Source organism: Prionailurus bengalensis, chromosome A1 (genome assembly GCF_016509475.1).
Source record: "Prionailurus bengalensis isolate Pbe53 chromosome A1, Fcat_Pben_1.1_paternal_pri, whole genome shotgun sequence".
Classification (NCBI taxonomy): Eukaryota; Metazoa; Chordata; class Mammalia; order Carnivora; family Felidae; genus Prionailurus; species Prionailurus bengalensis.
The window spans coordinates 29,249,901-29,262,646 of record NC_057343.1 but is presented as its reverse complement, the minus strand read 5'-3'; the positions used below and the strand labels follow the sequence as shown (position 1 = coordinate 29,262,646).

The following is a 12,746-nucleotide window of genomic DNA, read 5'->3' as shown; positions in this document are numbered from 1 at the left end:
AAATATCATTTTATTTTATTTTATTTTATTTATTTATTTATTTTCAACGTTTATTTATTTTTGGGACAGAGAGAGACAGAGCATGAACGGGGGAGGGGCAGAGAGAGAGGGAGACACAGAATCGGAAACAGGCTCCAGGCTCCGAGCCATCAGCCCAGAGCCCGACGCGGGGCTCGAACTCACGGACCGCGAGATCATGACCTGGCTGAAGTCGGACGCTTAACCGACTGCGCCACCCAGGCGCCCCAAAAATTTTATTTTTTTAAGTAATCTCTATACCCAACGTGGGGCTTGAACCTGTAACCCTGAGATCAAGAGTAGCATGCTCCACCAACCAAGTCAGCCAGGTGCCCCATAATGCTGCTATTTCTGATTATATTCTCCTTTAAACTCTCTCCTCTCTTGCTTCCATAATATTATATTGTCCTTGGGGCGCCTGGCTGGCTCAGTCGGTAGGGCATGTGACTCTTGATCTTGGGGTCATGAGTTCAAGCCCCATGTTGGGAATAGATATTACTTTCTAAACATACTATTATGCAGTCCTCATCCTTTTTCTGCTTATCTGACTCCTCTCTTTCTTTTGCCAACTAGTTAATCTTTCTAAATGTGGCCGTTCTGTAAGTTCCGATGCCTTACATGTTCCCTCTCCATAGACTCTCCCTCACGTATTCTCTCAGTGTTAGATGTGGCTATTGAATCTTTCTCCTTGATGCTGTTCTCTCACCCAAGCTCTGGCTACACAACTTCAGCATTTAGTGCATATTTCTGAATGGGTGTTCACTATAACCAGAGATTTAATAATTCACTCTGCGTTCCATCTTGAATGAATGTTGTAGTCTTCCCAGCTAGAAAGATTAGAATCCCGGTGGCTCATCTTGTTTGTGTCAGAATAGACTATGAGGGTGGGGATGTATGATTCTGGATCTGACAAACTTAAGTTTAATCCTGGGACTGCCATTACTTACCATGTGATCTTGGATTAGGTACTTACTCTCTGGGCCTAACTCCTCATCTGTAAAATGGGATTAATAATATCTATCTCACAGGGCTATGAAGATCAAACCACCTACACTGCACCCTGGACATGGGGGCAAGCACTAGGTCCTCTTTTGTCCATTCTTCCTTTGAAGATCTCCCATGTGTCTACTGCCAAGTGTAAATCTTAGTTATACCTGGATTTCTCTAATAACCTCTCTGCAGTCTGCTTAAATCTAGCTTCTTGATCCATCCTGCAAATTGCTGTCTAAATAATCTTAAAATATGTATTTATCAAGTCATGTGCTTATTGATAAAATCTCCAACAGCTCTCTACTCCCCAACAATCAAGGCCTGTTCAGCTTTCAAGGCTGTTCAAACTCTACTCCCTTAAACTCATTTCCTATGACCTCCTATCACAAATGTGCTCTGGGTAAACTGGGGTCCTCATTGTCCTTCACACACACCAAGATCTTTCCTACCACCACATTGTTGCTCTGGTGGCTCCTTCCCTCTGCTTTCAATTCCTCTTTCCTGACCACTGGCTGTATTGAAAACCTGTACCAAGCACAACTTTCTTATTCATACATTTTCCTCCACTGTTTAACTTACTTCAATCCTTCTTCCTTTTTCCTGAGAGTTTCCAGTTTATTATTGGGTATCAATGTATAACCAAGAAGATAAAAACTTTCATATGGCTTAAAAGAATGGGGAAAAAAAAAAAGAATTACTACCAGATGTTCTGATTTAACATAATTGAGTATTTAAAAGTTTAAGGACTTGTATTGTTTGCTATTGTTTACATTGTATAAGTTTTTATCTGCCCAACTACAGTGGTGTCTTAAAAATAAAGACAAATGATTAACTTTTTCTGCATTTCCATAAAAATTGAACACATAAAAAAAGAGAATAGATGCAAAGTCAGGAAACTCATACATGGTGCTGAGGGAAGGTAGAGAAAATGCTACTAAGGGCAATGAAATGAAGAGAGAAGTTGAGAGAATAAAAATGTGAGAAAAGTTTTTGAGATAATATGAAATAGGGAGAAGATTCTTTTTTTAACTTCAACATTACGATAATAAGAATATAAGGTGGATGGAATATGTTCAAAAGAGAGCTTGAAGAAAGCTCAGAAAGTTAAAATCCTTTATGAAGAACGATTTCAATGGATTTGGCAGAGAAGCATAAGGCTGAACCATTGGCAGACCAGATTTTTGGAAAGACTATTTTGTTATGAATATTTAACCTTTCAGATTATAAAAATTAAAGAGGTTAAAAAAGAATCTAATACATCATTAGCCACTCAGTCTAACTGATAATACTTTCAGGTTGTATCCCATAAATGATAAAGTTCTTAACAGCAAAAACCTTAACACATCTTTCTTTGAATAGAGAACAATGAGTTTCAAGGCAAGGTATATCTATCCTTCCCAGAGAAGTTTTCTCTAATTCAGACATTCCTTCCTTCACTACATCCCACTCCTGGTTAAGACCCCTATTAGGGTAAAGCCGCTGAGAATGATGAGCCTGCATCACAGCATTTAGTATATACAGATAAAATGTTTTAAAAAATGGGAGGGGCACTTGGGTGGCTCAGCTGGTTAAAAGCCCATCAGACTCTTGATTTCACCTCAGGTCATGAGCCCATGGTTTATAGGCTCGAGCCGTGTTGGACTCTGTGCTCCAGGAACGGAGCTTGCTTGAGATTCTCTCTCCCCACTCCTCGCTGCCCTTCCCCCACTTGTGCATGCGTGCACTCTCTCTCTCTTTCAAAAGAAAAAAGAAAAATTTAAATAAAAAATGGGCCCACATGGTTCTAATGGAGATCAGACGTAAAATAATTTTTAGCATCATCTATGGGCAAAATCCTCAAATATGCCTACCGTAATCAGCTGGTGTATAATTCAGAAGTTCAAATTTCCAGTTTTTATAGCTTGAATAATTCTGGTACATATCAAATATTTCCCGGGTAAACTGCTGGCAGATATCACCTAAAAAAAATTATATACAAAAAATATTCAGCACAAATTTTTAAGAGAGCCATTCTTAGGTACAGGCCTCTTAGGAAATGAGTAACTGGTTCCACAGTGAAACACATTTAATGGACTTTTAAAGTTAAAGTGTGTCAAACCAAGGTAAAATTTAAGTATTTTTTTCTTGGATCATTTATAATAAAATTATTTAACTGACCTCCAGTAGTTCTTCCAGATGTCACCTCTAAAAGAACGTCATTTTTGTCATATTTCTCCTTTGGCACTAGACTCTGGAAAAGCTGAAAAAGGGGGAAAAATCAGCATTTGTGTGTATATTTTCTATGGTATACTATTGCTTGATTTTAGATAAAAGACCTCCAAACATTAAAAAATCAATAACACAATCATATAGCATCCCAACAAGGTCTAGTCACTAAATGCTATAAGTGGACTGGACCTAAAATAAGTGATCAGTTCATGCTAACAATGGAGCTACTTGTCAGGGTATTCTCCACAATGCTATCAGACAATCTTAATTTTCTAAAATGTCCAAGTGTAGATCAAAGTCCAGAGTGTTCCATTCAATTTTTTCAGATTTTGCCTCTTATTAGTTCTGAACAGTAGCTTCTTTCATCTAATGAATGAAGTAAAACTTTGAAAGTCTTCACTTGCCAAAAATAAGGACTCCTTCCATATGACTATTCTCTCCTGCCATAGAGGACAGCAGGCCCCAGGTCATGCCCTGTGTTCTCAGGAGAGCTGCTCTGCTTAAAGAATGTACTGAGGTCCCCCAGGATAAGGCCCAAATAGTTTGAGCTGTGAAAAGAAAACAAGGGGCTTCCTAATAAAGAAAGTAACTAGCTTCCCTCTAAAGAAGAAAAAGGAAGCAGTTTTATTTTTTATTTATTACTAAAAGGTCTTGCAAATCAAACTAAAAGTTCCTACGTGTCATGACCCTCTCTACTGCTAATTTTTGAAATACGCCGTCTCTGCTAGAAATGATAGTTTATGGGAGAGAGTATCAGACCAAGAGTGACACCCTACTTCTGGTTGACTTGCTGGTTAAATCACAGTAACCGGTAACTCCACCTCATTCCTCTCAACAAGCCCCACTACGGATCCCAGAATAGGGAGACTGATTGCAGGAAGATGGCAAATAGGACAGAAGCAAAGACAGTATACAGACAGCACTGTTTCTCGCTGTCCTTTAAACACATCATCCGTTGAACTACAAGGAGCTAAAGACTTGTGTGAACCAACTGTGTCTACACCCTTTGATTCGTCCCATTCTATCCAGAAAGCAAATTTTCAATCCTTAATTAACACAATCACTGCAAATACCTCCCCCTTTTCTAAGGCTTAAAAACTGTTGATTCTTCCTCTTGGTGAACTAAATTTCTTTACCAACATCTGTCTCCTTGCCTGGCAAGTTAATAGCTTTGGAATATGGTTGCTCTTGGAGGAGGGGGAAAGGTGATATTTTATTCTTTGGCATCCCAATGGCTTCAATCTCATTATTCAATCTGTAGCAGATTACAGTATTAAACCCAGCTTAATCATTTATTATAAAAGAAGGCTTAATAAACTGGTGTTGGAAAGTACTTTGAGCACAATATATCCTAGCAAAACAATATTCTTTTATATTAACAAAATTGAGTAGTCTGCCACCTAAAACATACCTCACTGTATAACATATTGATTTTTTGAACCATGGTTTGTCTCTCTTCCAATGCAAGTTCTTGTAACTGCTTTTCATCTTGTTGATTTAGATCTACAAAACAGCAACAGAAATGATAAATGTTTTTAAATACTCATAGAGAAACTCTTAAACAGCTACTTAATCTCTGCCTACTGAGTTTTATTTCAGTTGTGAAGTAAAGGGATTATACAAAAGAACAGTTAGAATAGACAATATCAATTAATAAGTACTGGTGAACTTTGTCTAAAAAAGTCAGCGTGAAAAGAAGTATGACTGGTCCCCAAAGAGTTTATGATTTGAATGTGTACAATTCATTCTAAAAATCGATGATTGTTTAAGGAACTGGTTAATTAAATATAAACCCAAGTAAGGAGAGTTTTGGAGAAAACTGGGGTGACCACTTTTTGTCTTCAAGGTGGCAGCCATTACTCCACACACGGTGGGTAATCTAGCATGGCTAGTAGAGCCTCCATTTTTTTCAAAGTCAGAAATAAGAACTCTTAAAAGTTTGAAGTCTCTTGAAATGTTTATCCCTAGTAAACGTTTTTTAAGAACACCATGCAGGTCAAACAAAACATCTTTGTAACCTCTGTTTTATGGAAACAATGGTCCTTTTCACATCATTTCAAAAGCAGAAAGTTAAATCATAGAACTCCCAACAAGAAAGCTACCAATGAGAGACAGTAGCCAAGCTTGGTGGATCTCATAACCTTTGCCTCCATTGCTAGATACCGAGACTCCATTTGTTAGTGGCAATGCTTGAAAATTGAGGTAGAAATTGTTGATTCTTGGTAAGAAAACAGAAATGAAAAAATCATAATCATAAAAGAGAGAAGGCTCTTGAAACTTCTTCCCTAGTCATGGAAGGCATGAAGGCTGGTGGGATTCTATGCCTCTTTCATGCTTTCAACATTTAACACTTATTATGCGCCAGATACTCTGCTACTTGTTGGGCACACAAGGATGAATAAAACAGGATTCTAGGCCTCAAGTGGCTCAGCGTGGTGGGAAAGATGGACACGTACACGATTAAAACATGTGATATGACAGTGCCATGGAGGCATAAAGGAGGGGGTCTAACCCAGACTTTAGCACTTGAGAAAGGCTTTCTGATAAGGTGCCAAACTAAATTCTAATTATGGATCATCTGTTGCAGAATTGTAATATCACTAGTGGCCCCACAGTATGCACTTACGCCACAAATGGAAACCAGCATGACAATACTCCGTATAGATACTTGGTAGGTCAAAAGAAGAACGTGATTTGCAGTCACATAAAATTATTTTTGTGGCCTCTAACTGTTTACTGATCTATAAAATCCAACTTAATTCAATTTCATTATATCAACAAAGGTTTGTCTATTACATCCTACGTTTGGTGCTGCAGGAAATATAAAGATGAGTGAGACACAGGCTCTGTCCTTGAGAACAGATGATGAGGGAAGGGGCAGAAGTTAATTAACTTTTTTTTTTTTAATGTTTATTTTTGACAGAGACAAAGACAGAGTACAAGCAGAGCAGGGGAGAGCAGAAAAAGAGAGACAGAATCCAAAGTAGGCTGTCAGCACAGAGCCTGACACGGGGCTCGAATTCATGAGCTGCGAGATCATAACCTGAGCTGAAGTTGGACGCTTAACCGACTGAGCCACCCAGGGACCCCAAACCAATTAACTTTTAAGACAAAGGATCAAAATTAAAAACAGAGAAAGGTAAACTTATTTGTCTTACAGAGGGGATTGAGGCCAAAGTATGACATCCAAGCCATACGTAAAAGGGGACTGAATTTTAACAAGGTGACATTGGTGGGTAACAGTAAGCGCAAAGACAGACATGGGATGATACTGGAATATTCAGGGAACGGTGAGTTATCTATTTTTCTTGGAAAGTAGCGTATGCAATGGGAATTAACGCACTACACAGAGAGGCTGGTGTCACTCTGCAGAGGCTCTTAAATGCCAAATCAAGAAATATGTATTTATACGCAATGGGAGCTACTGAAAATTCTGAGCAGGGGAGTAATAGATTAAGGTTGCACTTGGACTGGGAAAGCCTGTAAGTGGCACAAGTTAGGAATTTATCGTAATCATTCAGGATGAGATATAATAAAGATATAAATGAGCAGAAAGAATAGAAGGGGACTATTGAAAGGTATACCACAGAGGTAGAGCCTCCTGGACTTTGAATCATTGTGCAGTGGATAAGAACAGAGGCTGTGGAGTCTCACTGATTGGGTTCAAATCCTTACTCCTCACCTGACTGGCTGAGTGACCTTTAACATCTTAAGCTCTCAGTTGCTTCATCTATAAAATGAAGATTTTACCTCAGCAGATTATTGTGAATATTCAAATGAGGTAATATTTGTAAAATACTTAGCTTAAGTGCCTGGCACATAGTAAGACAGGAAATGTAGCTTTTAATAGAGAATAGCAGAATTGCAGACCTAGAAAACATTTCAGAAGCAATCCAATCCAGTCTTAATTACACATGATACAACCAAGGCTGAAGAAGGTTATGTCAATTTAATTTAGAAAGCATTTAGTCAGTTTCTATTATGTGCAAAGAACTTTCTCAAAACCAATGAATTACAAATTTGAGTGGCATAATACAAAAGAGTAAAAAAAGTCCTCATTAAACAATAGGTGAGAAACTCACGGTACCACCAACAAAAGGCAGGACAATACAAGTCTTTGGAAATCCAGAAATTTATAGGTGTAACTGTGACTGGCCTTGACGTTGCTTAATGTCTCTAACACTTAATGAAACAGGATGAAGCACAGGGGAAAGTTTAGAAACTAAAAGCTTAAAGCACTATCTGGATAAATGTTGAATCCCAGGGTTGTTCATCATATTTTTCTCTCAACTTGTGTACATTTTGGAAAATTTTCATGTAAGGAAAATGTTAAGGCAACAGCAATATTAAGAAATACTAAAATTAAAAATACACATCTCACATCATATATAAAATTAACTCAAATAGATCAAATAATTAAATATAAGGCTAAAAATATAACTCTCAGAAGTAAACACGATGTACCCTTTGTGACCTTAGATTACACAACAGTTTCTTAGATAGGACACCAAAAACACAAGCAACAAGAAAAAAAAAAGATAAATCTGACATCATGAAAATTAAATATTATGGTGCTTCAATCTTTTTTTAAAAAGCGGGGGAAGGGGCAGCTGGCTGGCTTAGTAGATAGAGCATGCGACTCTTGATCTTGTGGTTGTGAGTTCAAGCCCCACGTTAGATGTAGAGATTACTTAAAAACAAAATCTCAGGGGCGCCTGGGTGGTTCAGTTGGTTAAGCGTCGGACTCTTGATTTTGGCTCTGGACATGATCTCACGGTTCGTGGGTTCAAGCTTCCCATCAGGCTCTGTACTGACAGAGCCTGCTTGGAATTCTCTCTCTTCCCCTCCCCCCTCTCAAAATAAATAAACAGACATTAAAAAAAAAATAAGATCCTAAAAAAAATTATAGTGATTCAAAAAATAACCCACAGAGATAATTTTTGCATATATCTGATAAGAAACTTGTAGCTATAATATAAAGAACTCTCACAAGTCAATAGCAAGAAAAATAATTAAAAAATAGGCAAAGGATCTGAACAGTCATTTAACCAAAGATGAATTACAAATGACCAACAGGCACATGAAAAGATGCTCAACATCATTAATCAGGGAAATGCAAATCAAAGCCACAATAAGATATCATCTCCACCCATTAGGATAGCTAGAATCAAAAGGGCAGAATTTAAATGGTGAAGCCACTTTGGAAAACAGTCTTCCAACTGTTCAAAAGGTAAAATGTAGAGTTACAAGACTCAGAAATTGTAGCACCATTGTTCTTAATAACCAAAAAGTGGAAACAATTCAATATCCATTAACTGATGAATGGATAGATGAAAAGAAAATGTGGTATATCCATACAATGGAATACAGTTCCACAATAAAAAGTACAAATACATGCTACAACATAGATGAACCTTGAAAATATTATGCTAAATGAAATAAGCCAATCACAGAGGATATATTGCATGACTCTATAAATGCCCGAAGTGAGTAAATCTAGAAAGTAGATTAGCAGTTGCTTCTGGTTGGTAGGGAAGGGGAATTGGGGCAAGATGGCTACAGGGTGCAGAGTTTCTTTCTGGGAAGATGAAATAACACCTAGACCATATGAGCCCTTTGATGGGGTTGGAACCGTATTTTTGTGTCTCTGCTATACACATAGGACAGTGCTCAATAAAGTCCTGCTCAATAAATTAAAATTTCTGAAAATATTAATATTCAGTTTCCTAGACCCTAAAAACTTGGCAAGCACCACGAGGAGCTTGGTCTCTTAGTAGTTGATTTTTAGTAGCTGAAATACTTTAAACACCCAGGGGAGAATCCTGTCTTCGCCGAGTGTAGGTTTTTTAAAAGACTGCAATTCAATAAAGCTTTAACCTATAATCAATCATGTCCTTATACACACACGTATCTGTTACCTACTTCTACACATTGAATCTAATTCTTCAATTGCTTGCTCAGCCTCCTGAATTTCTTGGTAAATGGCTGCGAGTGGTGCCAACTTGGCATGCCTTCTATTCAAGGCTCTTCGGTCCCCTTCATTCAGAGACACTCGCTGCAAACACTGATCAAGCATACGGTGCTCCTTACTCAGGTCCTCCATATATTTCTGTAGTGCTTTATGCTTCCACAGCATCCTGGTGTCTTGATGACAATATCTCCTGGGACAATTCTTATTTAACAGATGATGGAGAACGGGATGCCTGTTTTGTCTAAAAACCCACAGTCTTGTATCAAAATGTCTCTGTGTAAACTGATGAGACTGGGGGTGGATGTGGCACTGGTGGTAACCATTATGAGATGAAAGTCTAAAAAGCCAAGCACACAGGTGACGATTCATCTCAGCATCTGAAATATAATAAACACAATCTGAAAAAAAATCAACTCTGCAAATATAAAAGCTGGAAGAAGTCTCAAGAAATCCTGCTCAGTTCACAGCCGCAGCCAGCTCTAAACACTGTCCTGAAATTCAATAATCCATAAAAAGAAAATAATTCTCCAAATATTTGAATATAACATATTAAAATAAATGAATATAGCACTGTTTTCTATTCATCCAATGTATATAATTAGCTAAGGCAAATGAGTAGGAGCATAACTGATAAATATATTAATAAACTGGATTAAATGAGCTATTTTCTAGAAAGTATTTGGAATCTAGAATTGACTATGTGAACAAACACTTGAAAGGTATGAAATAATCATGCAAGCTTTAGGTAGTTCACATATTCATAGATTCCTGAAGTTTGAAGAAGATATTAACTGTTTTCTTGTCTAATTCATTAATTCTAGGTATCCAGATGTCCAAGGAAGTCAACTGACTTAATCATGATTATTCACTCAGCCAGACAGGCAGAGCTAATACTAGACTGCAGTTTGCTTGTTCAAAGCTCAGTGCTTTCCATTCTCAATTCTGCAATCAGGTGCTTCCCTTTTAGCTGAGACCCTAAAGGAAGAAAACTTCAAATATTATACTAAGAAAGTAGCTGGTAAAAAGGGACAGTGGTGATATCTGCATTAAATGAAAAAAGCAGAATGCAAAACAATGTAATCTCAATTAGGTTTTTAAAATTTTCTATGACATTATGGTATACATGTAAAAAAGGTAAACAGAGTATTTTGGGGGGGGGGGACCTAAAAAAGAAATAGAGCAAAATGTTAACAAGATGATCTCTAGTTGTGGGCTTGTGGATACCTTTTGCTTGCCTTCTAGCTTTTCTACCTTTCAGCGTTTTAAATTTTTCTATATGCATAGCATGTATTACTTCCACAATCAGGAAAAAACAGTTACTTAAAAAAAATTACAGGTTAGGTGAAATTGTCTGTGTTCACTGATTTACCTGTTCTTCCCTCTAATAGACAATCAGAAGCTAACAAAAGCACAAAGTAGTTTTATTAAGAAAGGGGAAAGATAAAGATAAAAACACTTTGCCCCTAAAACTCGAGGTTCAAAGTTGAAGTAAGGGTCAAAATTTTATCAGAATCAATCTTTATTGTCTCTGGTGTTCCTACTATGCTAGGAGGTACATTCATATATTAAACTCATTTGATCACTGTAAGTCTGCTAAGTTGAATATCATAATCTCCTAGGAAATAAAATATTCAGAATGATCTCCAAAATCTACAGATTTTGTAGGATTCTATTAACAAACTTTAACATACTGAATCACATTTGGAAAAAGACTGTAGAAGGATGCACCAATACCCAACAGCCATGTGACAGTCCTTCAGCAGGTTTCCAATGTCTTTACATGCAGTCTCAAGCACATCGGAGGAAGAGTGTCCAATTGAAAACAAGGACAAATCAAAAGGATGACAAATTTTTGTTAGAACATTTCTAGCTAAAATTTCCATCCTAGGAACAGTAGTAGAGTAAATAACTCTTAAGGTCATGAACCTCAATGTTTAGAGGGGGGGGAAAAAAACCAAGACGTTTTACTCGCTAGTGTTACCTATACCTGAGAACGGCAAGTCTTCTCCGTCACCCACCACAAGACCAGGATTAGTCGGTACTCTAAGGACAATTCTCAAGAGTCGGCAGGTCAGAAGTGATACTAAGCCTGCGCCAGAGCAGCACACGTAAACCAGATTCTGTAATTCAGAATACGGAGTGATCCCAAAGAGGCAACATGAAAGAAAAATGGGGATAGAAAAAAGACCTTTAAAAGATCTAAAATAGAAAAAAAAAAAAAAAAAAGTGAGTACCTAAGAAATATAAGTAGGACAGCTTTCCTTACTGTAGCCGGAACTCTCTGTGACCTGCTACATTTCAGCCCGACACACACGGGATTACTTTCACTTCTGGTATCACTCCTTCCGGGTGGACGCTTGCTCTCAGCCTCTCCGGAGTCGTCGTGGGCGTGCGTGTTAACAGCTAACAGGGGAAACGCAAGGGAAAAATGACAAATCGAGAAAGAAAAAAAAAATGATAAGGCAAAAATGAATATCCCAGGAGATGACCACCCGCGCAGTACTTATCCAGAACCTGAGCCCAGGGCGTGGGTTGCGATGGGGTAAGGAGGGTGGGCGGTGGTGAAATGTAGAATGAACTACAACTCCCGGGAATCCCACCCGGGAATCCTGGGAGTTGTAGTTTATGCCCAGGCTGCCTTTGATGGACCTTTGGTTTCATAGTTACAGGCAAATAACATGAGAGAGATTCTCTACCATTCTGATTATGAGATCAAGAATTACAATATAGTAATTTGAAATTAAAAGAATTTCCTTATATGTGGAGCCACTAAAGCAGTGTTGTTTTTTTTTGAGGACTCCCTTTTCATCACCCCCAAATTTGGGGATTCTGCATGGTTTTTTCATTTTCTTTTTTTTTTTTCCTGTGGGATTCTGCATGTTTTTAACAAAATATTTTTTAATGTTTATTATTTATTTATTTATTTGAGAGGGAGAGAGATACAGCGTGAGCAGGGAAGGGGCAGAGAGAGAGGGAGACACAGAATCTAAAGCAGTCTCCAGGCTCTGGGCTGTCAGCACAGAGCCTGACACGGGGCCTGAACTAATGGACCATGAGATGATGACCTGAGCTGAAGTCAGACACTTAACTAACCGATCCACCCAGGCGCCCCAGGATTTTGCATGTTAATAGTTGTACTTTCAACTTCCACTGCTTGAGAAAATACCTAGTAACTAAAGGAGGATATAAATTTATATTTTTAAAAATCATAACAGGATCTTAAAGATAGAAGACTACATATATCCACAAATTAATGACTTTATAGATGTTGCATGCACATACAGAATTTAGGGGCTCAAACTAGGTTCATAGCTTGTAAACTACCGATTAAATAAACCAACTAATAGACAATTCCAAGAGAATGCAAACATATTGCCTTACTTTGGATATTCCAGTGGCGATCACATTTACAAGTTACACGACAGCTGTGTCTCAATATCACTTTCTGAAAAGCCAAGGTAAACATCAACCCATATAACCAAATTCATAGGATATTTTCTTCGGTTACAATCCCATATAAAAAGGACAATTAACCCTAAATGTAAATATCTAACATTAC

The 12,746-nt window shown here is 37.8% G+C and overlaps 1 protein-coding gene across 8 annotated transcripts in view; it reads right to left on the bottom strand.

Moving 5' to 3' along the window:
• Nucleotides 1–11,535, bottom strand: part of MTRF1 (mitochondrial translation release factor 1) — a 54,801-nt gene extending 43,266 nt beyond the window's left edge. The window contains exons 1-6 of one of the 8 annotated variants that reach the window (XM_043579797.1): nt 11,422–11,529; nt 11,175–11,307; nt 9,139–9,564; nt 4,628–4,719; nt 3,166–3,247; nt 2,859–2,966 (exon numbers count right to left, since the gene is read on the bottom strand). In XM_043579797.1, the coding sequence (XP_043435732.1) occupies nt 2,859–2,966; nt 3,166–3,247; nt 4,628–4,719; nt 9,139–9,556 (700 nt within the window). In that variant the 5' untranslated portion in view covers nt 9,557–9,564; nt 11,175–11,307; nt 11,422–11,529. The other 7 variants (XM_043579823.1, XM_043579832.1, XM_043579814.1 and 4 more) reach the window with 7 other exon arrangements.
• Between the last annotated feature and the right edge of the window lie 1,211 nt (nt 11,536–12,746).